The sequence below is a fragment of the Polistes fuscatus genome, unplaced genomic scaffold (genome assembly GCF_010416935.1).
Source record: "Polistes fuscatus isolate 324 unplaced genomic scaffold, CU_Pfus_HIC Scaffold17, whole genome shotgun sequence".
Classification (NCBI taxonomy): domain Eukaryota; kingdom Metazoa; phylum Arthropoda; class Insecta; order Hymenoptera; family Vespidae; genus Polistes; species Polistes fuscatus.
This window is the reverse complement of record NW_025113075.1, coordinates 2,735,323-2,753,331: the sequence shown is the minus strand read 5'-3', so window position 1 is coordinate 2,753,331 and position 18,009 is coordinate 2,735,323. Positions and strand designations below refer to the sequence as shown.

Genomic DNA, 18,009 nt, shown 5'->3' with positions numbered 1-18,009 from the left:
TCTCTGCCCGTAGCCGATATTCGAAATATTTCAATATACGGAATTCGATGGGATGGAGAAACTTACGATTTAACTATCCGGCATCGTTACCGGACCATGAACGCTACGAAGAATTCAATAAAATGTATCACACAGTCCGTTTATCCGTCATTTCGTTCAATGAAATCGACCAAATGTATAGATATTCGAATGTTTCGCGATATCTTCTTCCCAGTCGAGCATATAACTCTTTTTTTCATAATTTATATATATATTAATATATATTAAAATTTGTATTCGAACGTATAGACAAATTGTCATTGTATTATTGAAAATAAAAATTCACGTAGTATTTTCTTTTAAAAAAATGATCTATGTCTTTCTGTTTCAGAAATTGAAAAAACTACAAATTCCTATAGAATCGGAGATGAATATCGGCGAAATCGAAACTTCGATAACGCAACATTTTGCTTATTTGCACGGCGTTCTGCAAAACATCGAAAAGAGAATGATCGATAAACTTTATAAACGGAATACCAAATGCGATAAAACAAATATCATGAAAATCGAGTCACGATTAAAGTCGCATTACAAATTAATAAATGACGCATTAATGGTACGTTTTCTTTTTTTTTTTAATATTTTCCTTTTTTATATTTCGTTAAATGTCGTTGCAATCTTCGATGATATTTATTTTTATCGTTTTATTTTCTTACAGATAGCCACTAACGCCGTGTCTACAAATATTGTAGAAGTTGACTTACAACACATCATCAACCAATTGAAACGAATTGCCGATGTGCCTTTCCATATATTACCGAAGACTCCTATTGATGAAAATAAAATAATGTAAGTTTATAAAATAGCTTTTGGTATGTAAATGATATTTTTCATTTGATGAATTCGCAATATCACTGATATCTTTTATACTAAAAATTTCAACACTACTACCATAGAGACCGACATACTTTTTACTAGAAAAAAAAAAATAAAAAAATAAAAAATAAATTTGACAAAGTATGAAACACTTCTTTCTTGATTTCTTTATTGATTTCTGTTACAGATTTAAAACTGAAAGTAACATCGTTGAAGCTTTAAATGAACATTGTAACCTCGAGATACCTTCGATACCGGAATTATCTCTCGTTCGGACTGAATTCCTACCCGAAAATTACCAAGTTGAAGCTTTGAATGAAGAAATAATTATTCCCGAATGTAAGAATAAGTGTTTTATTTCGAATCATTGCGATGAAATTCACGTTTACGCGGTTTCCATTAACCTTCTCCTCCTCCTCATCCCTTGCGTCACAACTTAGCAATGAAAGAAGCTAGCTCGCCTTATTTAAAATCTTCATCATGATTTCCTAGTTTAATACCACCACCTTTTCCCGTTAAATGAAAAATATTCAAATTAATTTCCATACTTTATTACGACTATTCGAAAAATTTATTATCACTGTTTGTTCTTTTTATTTCAGTTTCCCAATTGAAAAAACTTTTGGATAATTGTAATTCATCGACACTTGCCTCAGACGTTTCTAATCAATCGAAATGTAAGCAACTTGTTAAACAAAATAAATGATTATATTTCAGTGTCTAAACCGAAAAGTGTAATATTTAGTCGTACGAAATGTGAATATAATAAGTGAAATCATAAATTGGTAATTTAAAAAATACTAAATAAAATAACTTTCCGGTTTAGATGCAATATACGCTTGAAAAATAAACAATTTAATAACTTATATTTAATAATTATCATCATAGATAATGAACTAATCAACAAAGTTCATTGTACTTTTGTTCGTTTCTATTTAAAACAAAAAAAATCAACTTTTTCGTAAGTCATCTCATTGACGATTTATCAAATAATAAAAATAAATATTAAACAATCTAATAATAATATAACAAAGTACAATGATTAATATTATAATCTATTTTTTTACGAATTAATCATTTTCTATATAAATCGTAGGAAAAAAAATAAAAAAAAGTAATATTACGATTCATACTATTTTAATACGTGTTCTCATTATGCATTGTTTCGAATCATCGTATGAATGGAATAGTAAAAATTTCATGAAAGCCATGATCGAAGATACTCGAACGATTGTGTTGTTGAACCCGGTCGTTTCGTTTTTTCAATTGTTTTCAATCCTTTTCGAAGCATTTTATCTTCGTTGAGTGATCGCCAATGTGATCACCCCGATCGGAGGTTGCTCATTAATGCGAACGCAGTGATTCATAGAGATTTCGAACAGGAGAGAATCATTGTTCTCTCTCGTGTCATAACATGTTTCAATGAGCCATTGTAAAATGGATTGCCTACCAGCGACTGAACTTTCACCTCCGAATGCGCGACAATAACAATGGGTACTTCAAATTCCCCCTTGTAAAAAAAAAAAATACAACCCGCGAAAATTATTATTTCTTTTTTTTACAAACACCGACTTCAAACAACTAAGCTACGACGCTAGAATTATTTTAATATAATTTTATGATTAAACTAATTAATTAAATTTAAATTGTATGAAATATAATAAAATAATATAATAAATATATCTAATATATATATTATTAAATTTTTTCTTATTCCTTATTATAATTTTGTTATATTACTAACAATTTTCAAACATTTTAATTTAACAATTTAAATCGATTTTAACAAACACTTTTTATTTTGTTAAAGCTGCCAAAAGGGTCAAAATTCTGGAGATCGTCGATCCAACACATTTTTACGTTCAAAGTGTATCCGATCAGCCAGCATATGAAAAATTATCGGAAGATCTTCAATTGTACAGTCATGAAGCAATCCGTCCTTCAGTGCATCTTATTCATGGTATGTAATTAATAAGTTCATTATTCTTATTATTACATTATAATTTGACATTAATTGATTACTCGTCTATATTTTTTCAGTCGATGAAATGTTTATGGTATGTCGTTATTTCGATAAAATAGAACAGAAAAAGAAATGGTACAGAGGAGTCATTCGTAAAGTTATAAATACAAGAAATGAAATATATTATGATATATCATTCATCGACATCGGATACTTAGAACATCATGTATCAATTGATCGTATAAGAGTCATCCCATTTAAATTTCTATCGATACCTAGATACGCAATCAAATGTAGCTTATATGATATCACACCGGTAAATGGTTTTTGGAAAAAGACAACTATTGAAAAATTTTGTAAAGATGTTAAAAAGTAAGTAGTCATTTTGTTTAATGTACATTTTTTTAACATTGTATTAATAATTAATTAACGTATACTTATATATATATATATATATGGTAAAGAAAGAAAAAAGAAATTAACAAATAAATTTTTCTCTTTCTTTGTTGTTTTACAGAAATGAAATATATATGATGTACATCATGTATACCACTGATACTGTAAATTACGTTGATCTTCATGCCGACAATTCAGAAGGAGAAGAATCATTCTCTGTTCGTAATAAAATGATATTTTCAAATTATGCTATACCTGAAGCAGAGGATATTCATGTACCGGATCAATCTATACAGGTCTAATATAACAAATACGAATTTTAATAAATTTCTATTTAGTCGAATTTATCCACAAAATTGAATATATTATATTTATTTGTTCCTTTTTTATATACTTGTTAGAAAATTAATCTGTTTCCGGAGCACCATAAATTCTTCCATGAAGATCTCAAAATAGACGAGAAAGTCGTAGTCAAAGTTCAATGTATCAAACACAACTTAATATATGTTACCAAGGTAAGATATTATTATTTTTAAATTATTCACGATTACTTAATCATTTTAAATTATTAATTAATTTAAAAATTAATTTTATATTAAATTTATTATCACAGTTCGAAGATGGTCAAAATTTTGTCGACGTACTTACAAAGGAAATGAATGATTATTACAATGAAAATGGTGGTAATACTAGGTCAAAGCATTTTTTTGAAAAAGGTAAATATCATGTACATGCACATAAATATATTTTATATATATATATATATATATATATAAAACAAAGATGATACTATCTAATTATTATTATTATTAGGTGATGTTTGCGCTTTTTTTTTTTCAAACTCGTGGTATCGTGGATTAGTAGTTAAATTAAATTATAATTCGTGCAGTATATTCAGCGTTGATTATGGATTTACTTACGTAACAAATATAAGAAACATAAGAGAATTACCAGAATTTTTCAGGAGTAGTAAAGCGCAGGTATGTTTCATTTGTCATTAATATTCTTATAATTATCATCACGTATACTTATGTATTATATTATTTCTAGGCGATAAAAGTTTCTTTAGTAAATATAAAGCCATTTAATAGCAATAAAAAATGGAGTTCGGAGGCCAACAAGTTTATCTATCAAAATTTGTTCCATAAAATTGTCGTAATTATTCCTGTGGAAAAAAACTATAATACTTATCAAGCTCATTTATATATCAACGATTATAGCTTTAATACTCGTTTAGTCGATGAAGGTTACGCCGTTTTTATAAATTCAAAGTAAGAGTTTAATTTGAATTAAAACTTTGTTTTTTTTTTTTTTTGAACAAACGAACAGATTAATTAATTAATTGACATATTGATTTTTAGTTTGATATGTCAAAGTTCTAAAACAAAATATTGTCCGACAAAAAAATCTGTTATGGAGGGACTGCATTTAGCACTTGATGAACAAAAATACGAAGAAACACCAAAATTAATGATGATCGAACCCGACCCCTTTAAAGTATCCATTCAAATACATAAATCAGTGTCACCCAATTGCATTTATGTTTCTGACATGCTCCGTATGAAAACTAAAACAAAATTCATGTTGCAATTAAATAATTTTTATTCGATTTATTATTCGAAATATTATTCGCCACAAAAAAAGGAATGGACGAAGGATTCCGTTTGTGTTGTATATTATGAAAAAGAGAAAAGTTATTTTCGCGCTTGTATATTAAAAATCCTAACAACGGAAAAAGCTCTTGTATCGTTTTATGACGTGGCCATCGAGGAAGAAATACCAATAAAACATATAAAACCGTTACACCCAATGTTCCGTAAAGAATCAGCATTTATCTTCAAAATAAAGCTCGCTGGTCTTTTGCCTTGCGGTGGTACCGAAGTATGGCCAATCATATCATGCCAAAAATTATTTGATATATTATATGAAAATCAACATGTCCCATTTTATATCACTCTAGCAGTAAGTCTATATTAAATACTAATTAACAATTTACAATAACATTTTATAAAATAATCTTTTTGTATATTTTCTAGGCAAATATAGAAGACAATAAAGAGATACTTGTTGAACTTTGGATGAAAAAGTCGATAGCAGTTGGACCATTATCGCCAGACATAGTACAAATACTTTCGATTAATAGAATGTTGATTGAAAGTGGACTTGCTTTACCAGTCAAAGGGTATGTATATAATAATGATAATAATAATAATAAGTCAACAATTTAAAAAGGTAAAATATATAATTGAATATTAATAAAATTCCATAGTTATAATGTCGAAAAAGAAAAGATATTAGCCATTGAATTTATGCGGCAATTATTAGAAACGCAGATAACGTATGGGAATGAAGAAAATAATATACAATGGTCATCTGACGAAAATAATATGCTATATTCCATGGAGGAATCAAAACAATTAGATGAAATTCCTATGACAGAAATACTATCTGAAAATTTGGAAAAAATTGAAAAAGAAGAAGCAAAAGTCGAGGAAATAGAAGACATAGAATCAGAAAAAGATGATAAAAATGAGATAAAAGATGAAGAAGATAAAAAACAGAATAAATTAGATGAAGAAAAGGATCTATCTTTTTCTGAGGAGTACGAAGAAGAGAATATTGGAGAGGATATTGAAGATGAAATAGAACATGATAAGGATGAAGTAAAAAATGAGATAAAAAATAAAGTAAAGATGGAAGTAGAGGATGAATCAAATAATGAAGTAGAGAATGAATTAAAGGATTTAGAAAATAATTCAATTTCTATAGTAAAGGATGAAGATGTCGAAGAAGATGAAGATGAAGATGAAGATGAAGATGAAAATGAAAATAAAAATGAAAATGCAAATGAAAATGAAAATGAAAATGAAGATGAAGATGAAGATGAAGATGAAGATGAAGATGAAGGTGAAGATGAAAATGAAGATGAAGGTGAGGATGAGGATGACGAAGAAAAAGACAATAATAAAAAAGAGCATGATTTTATGTCGAGCATTAACAGTAAGACAACAAAGTCGAGTTTAATAGATTGGTTACCTGCTGTTCCAATAAAAAAGAAAAACTTTGTTGCTATACCAACAAACGTGGATTACTCTGGAAATATTTATTTACATTCTAAAAAACAAGGAAAGAAGACGCTTCAATATATAGAATCGATATTGACTGAATATTGCCAAAAAGTAAAGATAAAAGCATGTGATAAAAAATGGAAAAAAGGGGACATATGTATTGCACAATATCACGCTAACAAACTTTGGTACAGAGCTAAAGTATTGGCAGTTTTAGATGAAAATACGATAGAGGTGCAATTTGTAGATTATGGAAATGTAGAGGAATGTACGATTGGATTTATAAAAAAGAAAGTTATTTTAAATAACATACCAATACAATCCATGAAATGTGTTGTTAAAGGTTTAATTCCGGTAATTGACTATAAAATAATATATCTTATATACTATATTAAATAATTTGATAAGGAAATAAATTTTGTTAATTTATATTTTCACTTGATAGGCAAATGGAAAGTGGAAAATAGAAGATTTGGATAAAATACATTTACTTCTCGTAGAAAAGGAATGTAAAGTAACTGTTTTAGAAGTAACGAATACGCACTTGGTTGTAAGATATAATTTATTTCTTTTTTTAAACCAATATATATATATAAGTATCCATTTATTTGACCAATCTAAATTTAAAATGTCAAATAAGTAACCATCTCTAATAACAATCATTCTTCGCAGGTATCCATCACAATATTGGAACCAACACGATGTAATCTTCTTTATTACATTATTCATAAATTAGGAATTGAATTGGTACCTGATCCAATATATTCTGATTATTTCAAATTATCGCAAAAAATTCAATCTCCAATTTTTTCTAATTCAATTATCGATAAATATACAAATAGTAATACTATATCAGAAATAAAAACAGATCATATAATGGTGAAAATAAACGACAGCACAAATAGCGAATGTTTTATGAAAAAAATTGATTATATCAAGAATCAAAGTGATTCCGCTGACGAAGTAAAAACAAATATAAAAGAAATAACTCTTTCCACTTCACTAGAAAAACTGTCTATTGAAAATTATTATCACTCATATGTACCAATGGTTATTCCTGAAGATATTGATACGCTTGAAGTAAACTTATGTTATAATAAATCGCTGACTACGTATTACGTACAAATAAATGAAAATTTAGAATTTAAGGTAATTTTATTTAAATAATTATATTTTAAAGATTAAGGATAGATACGCACGCACACAAGTAACATTCTTATCTTCAAATATAATTTATTGTACTCGTTTTATAATTTTATTTTTTAGGTATTAAACGATTATTACAATCAATATAATCTGTTGATAGAAAATTTACAGAAAGAAGCTCCTGAGCAACCCTTGATGCAAAATTTAGTTTCAAGTAAGTTTTATAATCGATGAATTTAAAATGAATCTTTATATAAATAACAATGTGTTACATATTGTATTTTTAGATACTCCGTGTTGTTCATTGTTTTCCGATAATATCTGGTATAGATGTCTTATTAAAGAAGTTATCAAGACAAGAAATCCAAACAAAATCTTAGTTCACTTATGGTACGTCGATTATGGAAATAATGAACAACGAATAGTTACATTAGAGAAGTAAATAATTTATATTATTATTTGTAAGATAAATTATTGTATGTTGTTTTAAAAATTTATTGTTATTTATTTTTTAAAGATGTAATTTACGTATAATGAAGGAAGAATGGTTCAGATTACCAATATTTGCAATAAAATGTCAATTATGGAATATTAATGTTGATGATAGTCCAGAGACATCAAGGATGGTAATGGAACAAATGAACCAAAAGTATAATACTACCATCACACTTAAAATTAAGGTATATATGTGTGTGTGTAATATCTAAATCATTTAATATTATTTTCATCAAATTATTGACAAAATGAAAAACTTTTACGCAATAGGATTAATTTTTTCAGGAACGACATGAAAATAATTTGTTTGTCGAATTATACACAGATAAAGCGTGTACTGAATTAATTTACAGTTCTTTAATCAATGATGGTTACTTTCAATTTAAAGAAATCCTAAAAAATTGAACAAAATAAAATTATATTTCGAATATATTATGTTTGTAGTTTTTTAAGAGTTTATATAATAAAAATTTGTTTAAATTTAATCTTATATGTATATTTAAGTAAGTTAAATTTTTCGAAAATGTATGTTCCCTACATTAATGTCTTTAAAATTATATTAGTATTACCATACTATCATTTATTATATCATATATTGTTAACGCTGTGTACTTTTGGCAATTTGTTCCTTAAGAACTAAAATACTTTGCCTTTGTTCTGGTGGAAGCATGGCAATTTGTTCATCTGATAACTGTAATACTTGCATTATTAATGCTGCCTATAATAAGAAATAAGTTTATATTTTGATACATAGAAATATATTTTTTATATGTCATTGATTTGTCTTTTTATATATTAAAACTAAAATAACCATAAATTAGTGTAAATAATTTCAATCAACATACCTTTTCTTGATCCGACGCACCGTTTGGTATATTACCTGCTGGAGACATTCCCGCCATGAGTCTAGAAGTAGCAGAACTTGTAACAGATGTTGTAATAGTAATAGTAGAAGATACACCGTTATTCGCAACAACCACAGTCTGTGGTGCAACTATAGGTGCTGCTACTGGTCTTGGTACGATAGGAGGTGCTACTGGAACAGGAGCTGTAAGATCATCACACACATATATATATATATACATATATATGATACACATTTATCTATAAAATCTCTTGTGTACTGATTTGCAATATTTATATATAAACTTACGATTAGGTTTAGTGATTCTTGGATCAATGGGCATACGGGGATCTCTTGGATCCCTTGGATCTCTACCAAATCTGTCAGCTCTTGGATCACGGCAAAAGCTAAAAAGTTATAAAAAATTAAATTAATATAATAAATGAAAATTATTAAGTAACAATTATTTGAAATAATTAACAAGACCTCTCCACTCCTTCTACTACAGGAAGATTGCTGCAAAAAAGAGGATATATTTGAATGTATTGTTTAATCAATGAAAATAATATTAAGTATACTGATATTAATACTAACGTATCTGGTAAAGTAAAAGTAGTAGGAGGTCCCCTAGGGTCAGCAGTAGCAGTTATGATTGGTGGTACGGTAACTGGAGTTGTCTGAGTTTGTGGTGGTCCTCTTAAATCTTGATCCAATCTTGCTAAACGAGGATCCATCTGTCTATCCAATGTTCGAAGATCTACATCTTGACCTAAAGATATAATCAATTGTCTTAAATTTATTTATTCTTAATTCTACTGAATATCTGAATCAATAGTAATACCTGCAAAAATAGGTGCAGGAGGATTGGCAACAACTGGTGTAGGTCTAGGCGCTGCCCATGGTTCCTCAATACGAGGTGGAATCTGATGCACCACTGGTTTTTCTGAAGGTGTCAACACGCTTGGGATTGGATTAGCCTTATGTAACATATTAACAGCAGTATGAGGATCCACTATTCGCATTACTACCTGTGCTTGTAACAAAGCATAGGCAAGTTGTGGATTCTGAAGTAACATCTGTCGAGCTTCGTTAGGATTATTCTGCACGCATATCTTCATATGTTTCATTAATTCAAACATTTGTTCAGGTGGAAGAGAGGCTACTGCTTTACTTATTGCTTCAGGAGCTTTGTCAGCTTGAACTGCCTCTCCATACGGATTCTCAGTATTCTGTCCCTGTAAAAGACTCTGCATTTCCATACGACTCTTTTCTGTACATGCATTGTCTACGCGAAGCGTTCTTCCACCAATTTCGTAACCATTCAAATTTCTCATGGCACTAAGTGCCGTCTCTTGATCCTTGTATTCGCAAAAACCATAACCTTTAGGTTTTCCTGTCTCACGATCGAATACCAATCTATAAATAATTCAAGACGTTTATTTCATAAATAAAAAATTCTTCATTGTTAGATATTGCATCATCAATGAGGAATCATTAACAATTTGTTTCCTAAGAAAAATTAAAGAAAAGACTTACTTGAAAGAAAGTACTGGGCCAACTTCGCTGAATATATCTTTCAAGTTCTCCTCAGTCGCTTCGTACGGGATATTCCCGACTGTAAACAAATTCTAAATAAATCTTCATTTTTCATTTCTATTTAACTTCAAAAATTGTCGACGGATAAACATTGATATATGAAATTACTTTCAAATCAAATTAGAAAGATACAAGCATATAGAAAATTTAGCATAAATTAATGAATCCTTTAATAAAAAATAGAAAATAATGTATTTATTCTTTTATCAGAAAATTAATTAAACTTATGAACAAATAAAAAGATTAGTATATAAATAGTTCAATAAAAATTGTATAACCTCTTACCGAATACACTCCGCATAGATTTATCCATGAGGGATTGATCCGAAATAGTTGAATTACTCATTTTTATCTTATTCTTTTGTCTTTTTTACTTAAAAAATTAAATATTACTAGTGGTAATAATAATATTTAACAATGCACTTAATCAACACTACTTTGGTTTCGTCTCCATTGAAAAATAATTATTCATTCAGTGCTGCCAACTGAATGAATCAGTTTATTGAATGTATTTAATCGCTTGATCGATAAGAGTAGAGATTTACTTTATCAAGCAAGTTATCCGGTCGGTAAAAGTAGACATCTGTTCTTACCAAAGGATACAGAAGTACATAGAAGCTCACAAGTCCACTTTTCACGTAACAACATTCATTTTAGTTACTAGCCTGACTATCAATGGGTGATGGTAGATACTTAATGCAATGACAGTACAATACTATAAAAGAATGCAATATTCTTTGATAGTATATGATAGTATATGATAGTATATGATAGTATACGACATACTTTGATAGTATATATAGTATAGTTATATTGTAATATAGAATTTTATATAATTATATTTAATTTTTAATATATAAACACATGTGTGTGCCTTCAGAAATGCATTTATATATATATATATATATATTTTAAAATGAAGCAATTTAAGACACTCAAATAAAAAAGATTCCAGAAGATTTGATGATAAATCCAACGATGATCACCTGTAACAAGAAGAATACTATATTAATCATACAATCAATTGATAGAATAGCCTGACATAGTAATCGTCCAATTCGCAGATGCACTTTTCAATTGAATTCTCTATTTACTTGTATCAAATCTATAATTACCGTTGTTGCAATCAAATTAACTTTAAACGCGTGATTTTACATTTACATAAAATAAATAAAAATATAAAGAAATAGGAAAAATAAGAATACTAAGTTATTAAAAAAAATAATATCTATTAATTATTATGAAATACTTTTAAACTGCATTATATAGAAAAGAAAAATTACAAATTTAATAAAATACGATCAAAGTGAAAAATTTTAAAGACGAAACAAGAAAAGAGAAATTACTTTAATATTTACCGAACGTTATTTAGGCTTTAAAATTTAATAATACGAAAATTTTAATATTTTTGACTCTAACTAAACACATATGCATCTTTTTGACGATGTAGACACGAATTTGGTGTCCCAAGGAGATGGAATGGTCCATCATCTCCAATTACAACTACAAATTAATGACGAGCAAGAATGTAATATAATAAAATATAAAATATGACTAAAGAGCTATTTCGAAAAGTTCGAACTATCTGTTGAACCTTTGAAAATAACTGAATAGTCTATGTAGTTGCCCTCTTCAGCCACATTTAAGTGGGGGCCTCTTCGGCATTAGCCTCTTCTTTCTTCATCCCTGAAAACTGCATTGGACATTTTCAACGTGCAAGAAAGATAAGATATCTCATATCTTTTTTTGCAAATTAACTTTTATTTCGTTTATGATTCTAATACGGAATTATGAAAAAATTAATTTATATTTAATTTAATTATATTCAAGCTCGTATAACCATGGATGAACTTAGAGTTCATTGCATAATATTACACGAGCACATTTAATCTAACGTCCAAGCAGATAATTTACCTCGATGACCTAATAACACGTCGCACTTTTAATATCAAATAACAAAATTCAATTGAAATTAAATAATGCAACAAATGTAATGCATTTTCTTGCAATATTTTCATTTCATTCATTTGTTATATTGAACTATATCAAATATTTTTCATTATAAGAGAAAATCGCTATTGTGCGAAGTGCTAATCACATAATACTTAAAACTAAGTATCAAATTCATCAAAGTATTTGCGAATTTGTTCGAGTCTATCTCGTTCGAGATAGAATCGAGAGATAGAAATGAATCTTTGAAATTGTTGCAAATCCCTTTGAATCATGATACATAATGAAGATTACAGAACAGTCACAAAATAAATTTACAAAGCAAGCATATTAGAATAAATAAAAAAAAAAAATTTTTGTAACAGTTCTGTATAAACCAGGCGGCGAAATTTCCACTCCGGAGTGGAAGCGAACCTCGTGCCTTTCCTGGATCCTACCTACTTAAAATTAAAGTTTTCACATTCGCTCAAAGAAGTATGCTACCTGCCTGCCAATTACCCGTATTTAAAAAGAGCAAATACACATACATACCCACCCACCCACTCCACGATTCTCTCACATGCCACCAGGGTGCAAAAGCCTAAACTAGAGAGCATGCCCCGGGGCACCTCCGACACCCTAGTTCAAACGCGTGTTTTCTAAACTTATGGGAGTACGTACCAATGCTGTAATCGTCTGCCAAGGCTAGTGATTATTGCATAAAAAACTACAGCAAAAATACAAGTATACACTAGTATATTGCATACTAGTATATACGAGTATATCAAGTTTCCACAAATAAATGCGGTAACTCTACTATGCAAAACGATTGTTAAAAAAAAAAAGTTCGTATCGTACACGTGACTCTACAAGTTATTTTTATTCAATAACTTAAAAAATAATAGAGCGGTATTACGTGTCGCGAAACGATGTACAATGCACACACCTAAACGCACACACAGGTGCAACGTACACGTGCAATCACTAGCACAATGACAGCCGCCAATAGGGGGAAAAACTTAAAACTAAACCTATACTAACTGTTTCTCACCTATACGAGTAGCACCTGGGCACAGGCATAGATGAGAACGCAGAAAGTATAGGGGGGAGAAACGGGAGATTAGTATATTAGAAGCTGAAAATCCTGATCTAAAAAATATGATTAAAAACACATATATACATAAGACATAAATACATTTTTATAGAAATTTATCTAAGCGGCTAAGGACTCTACAATTTATTTGATAAATATTAACTTTTAATATCTTTCAAAATATCTTTTAATATATTTTAATATATTTAAAAACCTCGGACGACTCCTTTCATTAAGTTGGCTGTTCTAATAAAAGAACTGGGCTTTGAGCCACCACTTAACTGCTAGAATCTATCCGTCGCGAATGAGTTTGTTTTCTTGCTCATTTATTTGTAATATCGAAGTATCGATATATCAAAATTAATCGCGATTAGATAAACTAAGTACGAAGCAATGCATGTAAGAAATTTATTACATGCTTTTCTGAACGAAAACGAGTAAATTAATACTCGGTTTCACAACTACTAACCACGAACAAAACACGTAATAAAAAAGAAAGTGCATTTATTAATTGCATTATTAATTAAATGAATTTAACCGGTGAGACAAGAAAACCTATCCTGAACTAATATAAAATATATAATACAATATACAATTTTCATGAGTAACTCCTAGAAAGGAATTACTCATGTGCTCGTCACTAATTTATTGGAATAATTACAACCAGTAACTCGTGCCGATTAGGACCTTTCATCCTCGACATGATTGAGCACCGGAGGGACTTTAAATTTTAACTCACGGCATAAGAAGTTCTACGATGGCTCCAAAACACTCCTACTTCGCAGCAAGTATTGTAGAATGCGAGTATCGAAGATCCATCGAAGATCCATCGAAGATCCATCGAAGATCCATCGAAGATCCATCGAAGATCCATCGAAGATCCATCGAAGAATTCATTCCACATCTTTGATAAGGTAGAAAGTCCGTCGTCATATCTGTAAAATAAAATAGAACAAAACGATAAGTTATCTGCAATATAATCTAAAATCATATAAAATAAAATCGAATAAAATGTAAATAAAAATAGATACTTACAATGCATTCCAATGGGATGAAATTCAATTGCACCATGGCGATGCACCTCGCGTGAATCTAAAAACGCGGTATAAACGAAAATAAGAAACTATAGATGAGTTTCTTATCGCGAAACCGAAATTTTATTATACGACGAACAACACTGATTCTAATTCGCGTTTGATTTTAATTTGTTTTACGCCCGATCACTGATTCTACACAACTAATTCAAAGACTGCTTTGCACACAGTCAATGCAAGTAAAAAATCTTCATTGATGCACTGATTCTAATACGCGAACAGTCTGTGCGACTGTTTAAAGATAAAAATACAACTTTACTCGAACAAACTCTAATGCAATTACTGCATTGGTCGCAGTTAATTTAATATATAAATTTCAAAAATAGTTCGCGAACGCGACGGAATTGAAATAAAAACGAACGAACGTGCTTCTAATCCGTGATTTTAATTATATTTAACGATACAACACTCCCGTATATTGCTTCGCGCACGATAGCAATGCACGAACACTTGCAACACTTCACAAACACAATTCACAAACACTTCCAACACTGATATATTCCCATGATGATCTGAAACAGAAATAAAAACAAAATTATAAATATCATTGTTGTAAGTAAAAAATTATTATAATTATTGAGAAAGTGTTTAAAATAAAAATTGACTTACGTTTATTCTTCATTGATGAATGCACGATGGGTATCCTACCCTTAGGATGACGATGAGCACACGTTTAAACCGAATAAAAGAAACTTACGGAGTTTCTTAACCGAGCAAACGAAACTTTAACATGCGACGATCAACACTGACTTTACTTTCCGATTCTTTTGTATTTTATTTTTACGATGCAACACACGAGTACCTCATTGCCTACGCGCTCGATTGCAATGATGTTCTGAAACAGAAAAAGAAAAAGAACAATTAATATCATCGTTATAATAAAAAACCATTAAAGTTATCATAGAAACGTTTAATAGGAAAATATACTTACTTTTAGTCTTCATTGATGACTGCAGGATGGGTATCCTACCCTTAGGATGACGATGAATAAAATAAAATTAAATAAAACTCTGAAAAGCTGAAACATACTAAAAAGATTATAGAACAATATATCCTGTGAATCATTCCTGAAGGCATTGCACACTTTTAAAGATATTTTATCATAAAGAATCAATATAAATTCAAGCAATATTAATTGCCTTTATCTCACTACTTGTATAAAATTACATATAAAGTATTTAATATCAGTAAAAATTGTTAATAAAAATCGATAACGTTATATATATATAATAGTTTAATACGTCACGTTCGTTAGATCTTAGCTCGTTGAAGGATTGATCAGGAATGAACACGTAATCGCGTCCTTCATGTCGAACGTTCGGCTGTCTTCGTTTTGTTTTCGGCTGTCTTCGTTTCTTCTGTTCTCACTTCGAGAAATTCCTGGAATATACGTACACATTCGTTATTGCCCGTAGATAGAATATTTTGTTTTCTTATTTCTCTCTCTCTCTCTCTCTCTCTCTCACTTTCGTTCTCACTCTTTGTATACATTTCTGTATGGTTTAAAAAAAAGAATAACGCTTACCTCGATGAATATGAAGATAAAAAAGAGTAAACACAATTGTTAGACTGAGTATATGTATTCCTGCTGGACTCTCCTAATGCTCGGTACCTAAAAAAGGAAAAAAAAATTACATTAGTATAACATAAAGAAAATCAAATATATGAGTGTATGTGTACGAGCTACCTATACTTATGCATATATGCCTGTATGTGTGTGTATGTGACAGGAATCGAATTTAATACGAAATACGATCTTTGAATACATAATTATGAAAAATAATTAATTAGAGCATCATTAGAGATGGTAGTAATTATCGATACCATGAAAAAAGCTGGAAATTAGAAGAAATATTGTTAAGTAACATTGGTGAGATTGGCGGCACGTCGAGATATATCGATGTTACATTCTCACAGATATCTATCGAACTTTTCAATATTTCGTTTTGAAAACACTCACGTATGAAAATCTTATGTGTAACTATCGTTTGATATGTAATAGAAAGGTGTAAAATACTTTTCAATTACCTGAATTAAACGAGATGACGCAGTACGCTGGAACATATACAGCTGACAGAAAATGGCGTTTCCTCTACCTTTCCCCTGCGCCCCCATCCGTTGCCACTGCGTTGCCTCTGCTGCGCATCTGCTGCGCGCGGTAGTATGCGCGGTAGTCCACTTTCAAAAAAAGTAGCGAAATCCGTTGACCAATGTCTACTTGAAAAATAGGATATAGGAACATAAAAATTGTCGAAATATATACTTTATTAATCCAAACAATCAAAATTGAACATTATAAGTCGATATCCATAGAAATGATGCCGTAAAACAAGATATATATATCATTGCGTAGAAAAATGCATACCAATGTACATGGAATTTTTTTCTACGCAAATATTCTTTATCCTCGACATTATCGTAATCTTTCGATTATATCATTTGGAAGTCATTTGCTAGAAGAATCTATTAGTATATAGGAAGATTATTTACGTTAGAAAATATTTTTTAATTACCTGAGATTAACGGGACGACGTAGCATCCGTCCGATCTCCAGCACCGACGCCGCGAAAAGAAAGAGGAATGATCAGCAAAGAGCCCTGATTGGCTGATAATTATTGCAAAAGAAAAAGATGACCAATCAGAAATTCCCAATTACCATATAGAAATGTATTTTACGCACACGTACGTAACTCGCCTTTCTTCATGACCACTCTAGTCAAGCTTGATATGATAATTTATTTATTAAATAAATAAAAAATTTATTCTATTTTTCTATTTAAGGTACACGTATCTTGTTAATATTTAAAAAATAACGAAAAGAATAAAGACAATATGCACTATAATCCTTATCTCACAGAACAGAAAAACATACATAATTTATTTATTACAATAATTAAATATCTATTTTATTATTAATTATAATTATCTAATTATTAATTCAATTAATAATTATTGTTTTCTAATTTATTTTTCTATTAGGTGTATACGTTCCTTTATAATATTTAAAAAGAAACGAGTAAAATAAAGACAATATACACTAAAAACTTAATCACATTACAACGTTTTGATATAAACATTTCTTCAATTTTTATATAATTGTTTAAACTAATATACATTTGTTTTAACGTCCCTGCACAATGATGACTTCGAGGAGGTGGGGTAAATTTTTCATTTAATAAAATATCGGATCGAAATTATTTAATATTTAAAATATGTTAATAAGTATGTAATGTTTAAACCAGTACTATGTGTTTAAACAATCTGAAATATAAAGAGATTGCATTAGAATATTAAAATAATTGTTAAATAATCGATAGGAATGTCTATTGTTGTCTAAAAGATCGGAATATATGACGTATGTACCGTCCCCTTCGAAATCCACCGTTGAAAGGAGACGTTGTCCTCTATGAAAGTACTTTTATTAAATGTTGTTTATAAGACCTTCCAAACGATGCGCATGTGTATAAAGGGTGTCATACATCTAATGGATAAATTTAAGATTACAACGTTATGATTTTCGTATTTTTATC

General features: G+C 29.4%; 2 protein-coding genes across 2 annotated transcripts; one reads left to right on the top strand and one right to left on the bottom strand.

Annotated features, from left to right (window-relative positions):
- The first annotated feature begins 373 nt into the window (after positions 1–373).
- On the top strand, positions 374–8,670 carry LOC122515348. Its single transcript, XM_043632664.1, has 21 exons — positions 374–595; positions 698–828; positions 1,043–1,194; positions 1,458–1,532; positions 2,666–2,815; positions 2,896–3,190; positions 3,336–3,510; positions 3,616–3,729; positions 3,828–3,930; positions 4,028–4,194; positions 4,265–4,485; positions 4,576–5,176; positions 5,251–5,396; positions 5,484–6,030; positions 6,115–6,636; positions 6,728–6,832; positions 6,955–7,431; positions 7,549–7,642; positions 7,716–7,866; positions 7,946–8,108; positions 8,209–8,670. The coding sequence occupies exons 1-21, from the start codon at positions 407–409 to the stop codon at positions 8,326–8,328; spliced, it is 4,698 nt and encodes a 1,565-aa protein (XP_043488599.1). The 5' UTR covers positions 374–406; the 3' UTR covers positions 8,329–8,670.
- Positions 8,519–10,853, bottom strand: LOC122515188 (cleavage stimulation factor subunit 2 tau variant). Its single transcript, XM_043632434.1, has 8 exons — positions 10,649–10,853; positions 10,304–10,382; positions 9,609–10,183; positions 9,362–9,536; positions 9,254–9,283; positions 9,077–9,174; positions 8,769–8,971; positions 8,519–8,641 (listed from the first exon to the last, which is right to left on the bottom strand). The coding sequence occupies exons 1-8, from the start codon at positions 10,707–10,709 to the stop codon at positions 8,522–8,524; spliced, it is 1,341 nt and encodes a 446-aa protein (XP_043488369.1). The 5' UTR covers positions 10,710–10,853; the 3' UTR covers positions 8,519–8,521.
- Positions 10,854–18,009: the final 7,156 nt, after the last annotated feature.